The 9,773-nt window shown below is 45.2% G+C and overlaps 1 protein-coding gene across 1 annotated transcript; it reads left to right on the top strand.

Moving 5' to 3' along the window:
- Positions 1–34: 34 nt before the first annotated feature.
- Positions 35–7,794, top strand: SLC25A27 (solute carrier family 25 member 27). The gene is given in 10 exon segments (XM_010393214.4): positions 35–260; positions 1,760–1,951; positions 2,752–2,836; positions 3,455–3,577; positions 4,288–4,400; positions 5,040–5,124; positions 5,723–5,765; positions 5,767–5,816; positions 6,144–6,246; positions 6,655–7,794. Coding segments are annotated over 10 exon segments (969 nt in total). The 5' UTR covers positions 35–157; the 3' UTR covers positions 6,727–7,794.
- Positions 7,795–9,773: the final 1,979 nt, after the last annotated feature.

The following is a 9,773-nucleotide window of genomic DNA, read 5'->3' as shown; positions in this document are numbered from 1 at the left end:
CGGGGTGCTGCAGTTCCCGGTGCTGGCGCTGGAGAAACATGACCTTCAGCAGCTTGTCTGCTAAACCACCTAGAGCGGATCTGCGCTAGGGCCCGCTCTTGCTGCAGACAGACCCGGGCAGGGTGTCTGGTTAGCCTCGGTTCATGTGAGATGCTAGATGTCACCTGCAGAAGAAGAGAGGAGCTTACCTCTTCCAGAGAGATGGCCCCGAGCCAGCAAATTCGCTCTGTCAGCCTGTGCAGCGGCTGTGGCAGAACTAGGTACAACTCACCGTGGTTTTCTGAGAGGGAAGGGGGTCAGATTTACTCACGGGGGGCAGGGGGAACATCAGTCCCCAGATGCCTCATTCCTCAGTGTTCCACTGCAGCAAATCTGCATTTCACTGTGCTAGTCGTGGCTTTTCCGTAATCTAAGCCTTGCAAGTGTTTTATGCCACCTGACCGTGGCTGGAGGGAGGGTTTTTCAGGATGAAATCTTTGCCTCTGAGACCGAAGGGCTGCAGTCATTAACTCAATGCAGTTGTGACTAATTTAAGCTTTGCACTGGCTGGGTTTCCAGAAAAAGACTAAAGAGGCAGGCAGATCTGTTGCCTAAGTTACTAGCAAGGCCTGATTCTTTCAGGAATTTCCTTTTCATAGTTAATGAAGGTTAATCAAAGAAAAATCGACTCTTACGTTTCTGACCACAGTGGAGATTGTTTAAAAATTGAGTTGGAAAACTGCTCAGTGAAACATGGAATAGAAGCCCACTGGCACCTATATAACACTACTTTGTGACCAAGTAATTTATTTTGAATATTTTTCAGCATGTTCTTTATAATTTCTACAAGCTTTTACAGGCAAATCAGTTACATTGCTCTAATGATTTGTAACTTCTCGATCTTTGCTAATCTTTAAACATGAATACCAAACTTAATGCACAAATAGACTATAAACCTGCTAAGGCTTGGACCAGTGATTATTTTCCCCTGGCACCTGAGTCCTGCTCTGGAAGGACCCTAGTGTGTCACAGAGGTGTCAAAACAAAGACAAGCCCTGCTCCTGGGCACAGGCTGGGAAGGTCCATCGCCAGGCACTCCTGGCCTGGAACTGAAATAAGGGGCACAGTGTGTATCCATACTGTTTCAGGAGCAGCCCTGGGAAGCTGAGATCAACTTAGATCTCCTTCACTGTCCACCAGTTATTTCAGTGAGAGAAATAACAGGCTAGACATTATTTGGGTGCCTCGTAAGAAAAGCAGCATGCTTTAGGGTGGTTTGTCGGACAGATATGCAGGTAAGTTTGTAGGTGAGCCTCAATGTGTGTCTGCATTATGATCACCTCTGTGGGGTTGGTCCTGACCATAACATATGCCACCACTGTGCTGGGAAGAATTGGAGAGACCACATGATCAATTGTGAGATGTGACTGGTCTGTATTCAGGGGGAGTAACTGGAACAGGATTTTTAATCCTGAGTCCCTCAGAAGGTACACATATTGCATAAGAAATCTGCAAAACTAAATATGGGAGAAAGACTGCTGTTTGACAGGAATGTAATTTAGCTACTTGTGCCCAGAGCCACTTTTAACAGATCTGGATGAGAATTCTCCTCTTCTCCAGCGATCTCCTGCACCCTGTTGGGTCCAGGCTCTGCTCCCCGCTGGTGCCTGCACAGCCCCTTAGCCCCTGGCAGGGCGTTTTGGGGCAGGTGTTCCCGGCATGGGAGGTCTCCCCGCAGCCGTACTCGTATTCACGTGTGTTCCCGGCCCTTTCCCCTCAGTGACATTTCCCCTGGATCTGACGAAAACCCGGCTGCAAATCCAAGGTGAAGCTGCCGTGCGCCGCGATGGCGCTGTGGCCGGGCAGGCGGTCCCCTACCGCGGAATGCTGCGCACGGCGGCTGGAATCGCGCAGGAGGAGGGGGTGCGGAAGCTCTGGCAAGGAGCCACGCCGGCCGTCTACCGCCACATAGGTGATTATCTGCTCGTGCTGGGACAGGCTTGGGTGCTGCCTTCTGTGGCCAATAGTATTTTGGAGTGAGCTTGCCATATTTTCTTGTACTTCGAATATATCTGTGAGGACTTCTTCAGTCTAGCCCGAAATCCCATTTTGAAACATACGAGATTCCAGATCAATATCGTCTCTTCCTTCCCTTTACCACTCCTTCATGGCCTTATTCTGGCTTCTGGGAAAACAAAATATAAGTTCTCTGTCATCTTTGCAGGAAGGTCTTGTCCAGGAAGCACAGACACTCAAGAGTCCTCAGAACAATAAATGTCTCATATGTGAGGGAAGTGGGGACAGATTAGGAAAAAAGAGGGGAAAAAAGATGAGGTTGCAAGCACAAGGGAAGAATTCAAGTGCTAGAAGAAATGCATTAGAGGTTTGGCCACAAGTAACAGCTTTCTGTGCTTTACTTGGAAATACAGTGACAGCAACAAACCTCGAAAGCACTTGTGGAGGTTTTGTTTTGGCATCAGCCCAGAAGGAAGCAATGCAGTCCCATTTCCTTAGGGTGCAGGCAAAGCTGTGCTGCCTCCTGGCAAACCTGTGGCTCAGCCAGAGAGATTTTCTGGTGCTGCAGTGCTCTGGCTCTCCCACTGACACCCCGCAACCCCCTCACTTTCCCCATTCTGATCACAAACGTGGGAGCAGTGACCAGCTGACCCAGGCAAGCTCTGGAGTGTCACAAACCAACGTCTTGATCTCTCTCTCACAGTGTGACCTCAAATGGCAGACCCAAGAACTGTCTCCTGCTTTTGTTTTCCACAGTATACACTGGTGTTCGGATGGTTACTTACGAACATCTCCGTGATTCTGTGCTTGGCAGGGCGGAGGGTGAAAGCTTTCCTCTCTGGTAATGTTGCATATTCATGCATATTTTTATTGCTTGCTTGGGGTTTGTCCTTACTATAGGAGTCCTACAGCCAAATCTTAGGTCCAAAATATATCTGGTTTTAGAATGGGACTGATAAACTCTCATACAAAATACTTGTGATGAATTGTGCTACAGGGAAGGAGGACTACAGATAATACAGAAACTTCTGATTGTACGACAATATATAGACTCATAAAGTCAACACAGCTCATCTAGTAGCAGTGGGAGATAAAGAAAGTTTTATATATCAGCAAGCAGCTTGGAATTTCAGATGGGCATTCAGTTATAATGCATGGACTATCATCCCTTGTGTATTTTGCCATCCTGCCTTTAAACATTAAGCGAGGAGCATAATAGAACCTTGATATTTTTTCCCCAGGTAAGTTTTAACCCTTTCTTAAAATTAACAGAAATATTACTGGCTACTTTAACACCCTGCAGCCATCACAATTATTACCTTCACTTTGGCTGTTAAGATATGGAATAACCATTTACACTTGTTCCACCTGGGTTGTGCTGCTGAACTCTTCAGCTTGAGCACTGTGACTTGTGAAGATTTTCAGTGTATTCTGGAGCACAATTTTTCTCCTTTGGTAGGAAAGCTGTGGTTGGAGGCATGTCTGCGGGTGCCATCGGACAGTTTTTCGCCAGCCCAACTGATCTGGTGAAGGTGCAGATGCAGATGGAGGGAAAAAGGAAGTTGGAAGGAAAACCATTACGGTTGGTTCCTCTCAGAGCTGGTGGTTTACTTCCCATTACTGATCACTCTTTGGCCCAGAGTGTGGTTCTCTGTTTTCTGCCACCCCTTCTCCCCAGCTGCTCTGTGCCCTTTTACAGGGAGAGTACCCAATGGCTCTGGGCAGTGAAGGGGTGGGGGATTCAAGACCTCCTCCTTATTCCATTTATACTCATCTTCTTTATTCTGATTTATTAGTCCCAGGGACCACAAATCCATGCTCCATGCTGCAGCACATCTGTGCTAGCACTGTACTGTGGGGAGGGAAGGATGCTTTCTGAAGATGGGAAGATGGAAGAAAGGATGAGGGAGATGGCTCATGCAGGATGCACAGGCACAGGGAAGGCTGGCACACAGCGGGGCTTGAGACCCCCCTGCAAATACCAGGACATGCTGCTCTTTGCATCCCAAACTGCTGCTGCCATCATTTGGTGTCGCATACATTTAGTATTGCAACCCAGTGTGGGATCTAAGAGTTGTCTGCTGTTAGGGACCAGATCACTGCTTTGCAAGGCAACCAGTATCTCTGGTAAAATACTGTGTTGTGAAAGTCAAAGATGGATCCAAAAACAAGGGGGCCAGATCCTTGCAGGTATAAATTCCTAATCTTACATGAGGACCCAGTGCAGCAAAGTGCTGGAATGTGCAAAGATTTCACTGGGCTGTCTACCCACAAGTTGCACCTTGATTTCAGGTTTCGGGGCGTGCACCATGCATTTCTGAAGATCCTGTCCGAAGGAGGAGTAAGGGGACTTTGGGCTGGATGGGTACCAAATGTCCAAAGAGCTGCGTTGGTGAACATGGGAGGTAAATGGAATAATTTGGTCTGCAGCACTTAAGGCCCCACCAAAAGCTTTAAGAAAGAGGAGTTCAGCTGCTCCCTTGATTACCCACACTGGGGCCCTGTTTGGAGCATCCTGCAGGTGACCTTTGCCTTGCACACCTGTGCTTTGGTCCTGTGGAAATCAAATGGCTTAAAAGTAACAGTTTTTACCGGAGCTTAAGGAAAAGTGAGCCGGGAGCTGAATGGGTCCTCATGGCCAGCAAAGCAGGGACCTCACCAGCCACAACCCAGTGCCCAAGTGAGGTGAGCAGGGCAGAGCCAGCAAAGGCAGCCAGGCTTCACCAAGATCCAAATCCTCAGGGAAGTGTGTGGTGATGAGGCAGGTCTGAGGCCAAGCCAGGAAGCTGAGCCAGCAGTGAGGGTTACCCAGATACAGCTCAGCATCATCTATTAGGTAAATCAGAGCAGATGGGAGCAGAAAGGAGACTGTACTCACATGTCTAAAGACAGGACTCAGGTGCCACAGCCCTCATCCGAAACTGGGGGCAGAGTTCCAGCCGTGCAAAAGGCAGGAGCTGCAATGGGAATGAGCATCCTGGGTCATGAACAGCACAGACATCATTCACTCCTGACAGTGTCTTTTCTCATTATCCTCTTTACAGATCTGACCACCTATGACTCAGTGAAACACTTTTTGCTTCTGAACACGACACTTGTGGACAATAGTGTGACTCACAGTGTTAGCAGGTGCCGTATTCCCCAATTACCCCTTTTCCACTGTAGAGCATTTCCAGCATTGCTGTCTTTATCTGCCTCTCTGTGCCAGCAGAAGACGCCATTCTTTGATTTTGATACTGCTGATGAAATGCAACTTTAGAATTACTTTTCTTTCCTGAGAGAACATCACTTTATAGAAGACACAAGAGAAAGAATACAACCATTGCTACAAAACTGCCCTCACTAGAAGTGCCTTGCTGGTGCACTTAAACACCTTTGCTCTCATCTGTGGGAGCACAGTGATACAACCGCTGCAGAACAACCTCTTTTACTCCCTTAAATGATGAAGAAATGTACTTTATATAAACAATATTATGAATTGCCTACTGTGGGTCCTTCATCCATGACTCAAAACTGCACACAGACATGAGGGCAGCTGGCACTGGGAGGACATGTGAGCAAGAGCAGTAATAGCAAGTCTCCTAAACCAAGTTTATGTTATGAGTTATTACTCATGATCTTATGACAACATTTTTAATATATCTTTATTATAAGAACTGGAATTACAATGCTAAAATTGTCATGATATATCTTGGTTTCTTCCTTAAGTATCTCTTGCTGTTGGCAGTGCCTGCTCTGGGCTGGTAGCGGCTGTTCTGGGAACTCCTGCCCGATGTCGTCAAAACCCGGATAATGAACCAGCCGAGAGATAAGCAGGGAAGGTATGGACACTTCAGAGACCGACTTTTCAGCAGCGAATTGAAACCCTGATTCTCACTGATTTCACTGGAGTGAAGTGCTAAGTTGATAATTTGCTCTTCATCTTTCTGGTGGTGGTTTCACTGATTTAGCAGATGTCTGGGGGATATTGTTGTGATGGCCACCTAATCATAACCAGTAGATTTCAATTCTGGGTTAGACTCCAGGGAGCTTACAAAAGAGCATTTGCTTGTAGAAAAATATCAACTACAAATTATCTTTATGAGGGGGATGGAATTTTAAAAAATTGTTTATTTGTAATCCTGTTTGTTCTCCTTGCACATTGCTAGAGGTCTGCTCTATAAATCTTCCATGGACTGCTTGATTCAAACTGTCCAGGGTGAAGGTTTTATGTCGCTGTACAAAGGCTTTATACCAACCTGGATGCGAATGGTATGTGCTTTTTAACTCTTTACAAGAACAATTAGCATTAAAATGTGAGGAGTACGGATTCAGCCCTAACCCTATGTAATATCACGATTTTTGTATGAAAGACATAATCATAGAATCGTAGAATGGTTTGGGTTGGAAGGGACCTTAAAGATCATCTTATTCCAAACCTTCTGCCATGGGCATGGACACCTTCTACTTGCTTAGAGCCCCATCCAACCTGGCACTGAACACTTGCAGGAATGGGGAGTTCAAGCCTCTCTGAGCAGAGGCTTGGGAACCTCTCTGGGAACCAGAGCAGTAGGAGACTGAACTTAGTATCATTTTTATGAGGAGACAGTCTAATCTAATGGGCTTATTTATTGGGTTGCTTCTGTTTTAACCCTCTAACTTCAGTGTTTGTTTTCTCAGGCTCCTTGGTCACTGGTATTCTGGCTTACATATGAACAAATCAGAAGGATGTGTGGAGTTAGTTCTTTTTAAAACCTTCAATATTCACAAAAGAGAGAAGACTCAAAAAGCTGAATTCTCATTCCACAAGGTAGTAGGATCACTGTTTGATTGTCAGACTGCTACATGAAATTTTTATTATCCACAGAATAAAATTGTCACAATAATACTTCAACTAGCAGCCAGCATCAGCTTCCTGAACCAGCAAACAGGAATAAAAAAAAAAAGTCTACCAAGCAAATAGAACATAATACTGTCTGCTTGTTTGATAATTGAGATGGTTCCAGTTGTTAAAGACAAGAGCAGGTTGATCAATGCACTGAACATGTTCTGTGGCTAAGCATCTATAAAATTATTTGGGAATTTTTGTTATTAATTGCATTTGCACACAGATAAAGAACTACCTCATTATTTTGATGTCTCAGCAAACCAAGCCTGTAGTGCTAGGTATTGAAAAAGATAAAAGCAGTTTATCTGATTCCAAATTTGCTTTGTACAAAAGGTGGAAGGGTTTGTGTTCCTCTTACTATCCCAGAGACTGCCTGACCTCTCCACTCAACTATTTGAGTAAGATCATGATTGAAATGCTGTCCTTTTCCTAGGAAATCAAAAGCCTAGTTTGTTCTGCCCTGCTTGAAGGACTCAGGATACTCCATAGGACCAAGCTGAACTACTTGTCCCATGACAAGGTGCTGATGTGGCAGACTGGGTCATTAAGGTACCACTTTCCCATGGAAACACACACTCTGCCCACTTTCAATCTCAGTGGAATATAACGTTGTCTTCAACGATGCAAAATGTTTGAACAGGAGTGATTTATTTATTTTTAAACCTAAAGACTTCTAGACTTCATAGAGAAGGAGGCTAGTGCTGTTTGTCATTAGGTTCATCTTTGGCAATCAGGAGGCAAAAAAGCAGTATTAAAAGCAGCCATGAGTAGGTAAAACAAAGCTGTCTTTGATTTAGTAATATCTAGTAATGGAACTATGTAGAAGACTTGGCTTTCTGAATAAATACCCAGGATTTCTTCTAGTCTTTGCAACCAGTTGTCTCCAGTGTGCCAATCTCTCATTAAACACAGTTTGGGTGTCTTCTTGGCTAGCACTTGTACTTTCTGATTGTATTGTAGTTCAGTTGTGGCTGTGTGCATTTGGGGGTCCACTTCCAGCTTGGAAAACATTCATCTCACCATTATAAGGGAGTAACAGAATCACAGAATGAGGCAAGTTGGAAGGCACCACAGTGGGTCACCTGGTCTCACCTACCTGCTCAAGCAGGGTCATCCCAGAGCACAGGGCACAGGATTGCACCCAGACAGTTCTGAAATACCTCCAAGTGAGGGAGACTCCACACCCTCTCTGGACAGTCTGTTCCAATGCTTGGTCACTGCATGGGAAAGTTCTTCCTCATGTGCAGGTGGAACCTCCTGTGCATCACTCCAAAGGTTTTGTTCAGAAATCCTGATATTTTTCTAGCTGACATCCTGAGAAACTAATCCAAGTCCTTTCCATCTTGCACTCCAACACTAGCAATGATAAACCAGCAAAGCTGCTGCTTCAGTTACATCCCAAGCAGTCCCGCCTGCCATCCCATTACCCTGATAACCCTGGTGATGGATACACAGCTTTACTTGTCTATTGAGATAGAATAAGTATTTTTATCATAGAATCACAGACTGGTTTGGGTTGGAAGGGACCTCAAAGATCATTTATTTCCAATCTCCTGCCATGGGCAGGGACATCTTCCACTATCCCAGGTTGCTCCAAGCCTTGTCCAGCCTGGCCTTGGACACTTCCAGGGATGGGGAATCCACAGCTGCTCTGGGCAACCTGTTCCTGTGTCTCACTGCCCCCACAGTAAAGAATTTCTTCCTAATACCAATCTAAACCTGCTCTCTTTCAGTTTGAAGCCATTCCCCCTTGTCCTGTCACTCCAGGCCCTTGTAAATAGTGTCCCTCCATCTTTCTTGTCAGCTCTCTTCAGGTACTGAAAGGCCACAATTAGGTCACCCTGAAGCTTCTCTTCTCCAGGCTGAACAATCCCACTTCTCTCAGCCTTTCCATATAGGACAGTTGCTCAATCTCTCTGATCATCATAACCAGGATATTAATTATAAGCAGTGTATATGTAAACCACTTTTAGCCAGCATTTATCAAAATTGCTATTTTTATGGGCACACAGCTTGGGAAAATCACTGGAACTCTAAGTTTTGATAAAATAACCTTGATACACTTCAATGAACAAGGCCTGGAATAAGAGAGGTCTGTTTTTGAAACGGGATACAAGAAGTGCACAATTTATGGACCACAAGGACATTTTGCAGAAAACAGCAGATAAAAATAGAGACTAACAAAGACTCAGTATTTGTGCTGTGAAGTCCTTACCTGGGAAAAAGATAATAAAAGGACTGAAAAATATAGACTAGTTTGCATGAGAAGTGAGAAATCGATAACCAGTAGAGGACAGAATACTAATTAATGAAAGAGAATTCTTTAACTTAGAACCAGTGAATATTAATTTGTTTGCTAAAAATACATATAAATAAATGTCAAAGTTCTGTATCTGCATCTGTGTAGAGGCTGGAATTTTGTCAGCCACACACATATACACACACACACACACCTCCTGGCCAAGAATAAAGTAATGCCTTACTTGCTAACAGTAAAAAGACAGTGTTAGATGGTCTTATTTATCCCAACTATTTCAGAGGATTTTGTAACGACAGCATCACTCAACTTGGTGTCACTTGAAAACTTGCCAAGGGTACACTCCAACCTTTCGCCTATGCAATTCATGAAGATACTAAATAACACTGGTCCCAATACAGACCCTTGAGGGAGAGCTCAAAATAAAGCCTTGTAAAAATCTTGTAGTGAAAAACTTCTTTAACGCTTAACAAATCTCTCTCTTCGGGTGTGAACTAGTAACGATTCCTGGCGGGTGCCCGGGGCGAGCTCCCCGCCCTCACACCGCGGCTGCCGCCCTCACGCGGCGCCCCGCCCTGCCGCCGCCGCTGGCCAATAGCCGCCAAGCTCCTCACGCGTGTCCCGCCCCCGGCGCCGCTCTGACCAATAGGAGCT

The sequence above is a fragment of the Corvus cornix genome, chromosome 3 (genome assembly GCF_000738735.6).
Source record: "Corvus cornix cornix isolate S_Up_H32 chromosome 3, ASM73873v5, whole genome shotgun sequence".
In the NCBI taxonomy this organism is placed as follows: Eukaryota; Metazoa; Chordata; class Aves; order Passeriformes; family Corvidae; genus Corvus; species Corvus cornix.
The sequence above is the reverse complement of the archived record's forward strand: the minus strand, read 5'-3'. Positions and strand labels throughout refer to the sequence as shown.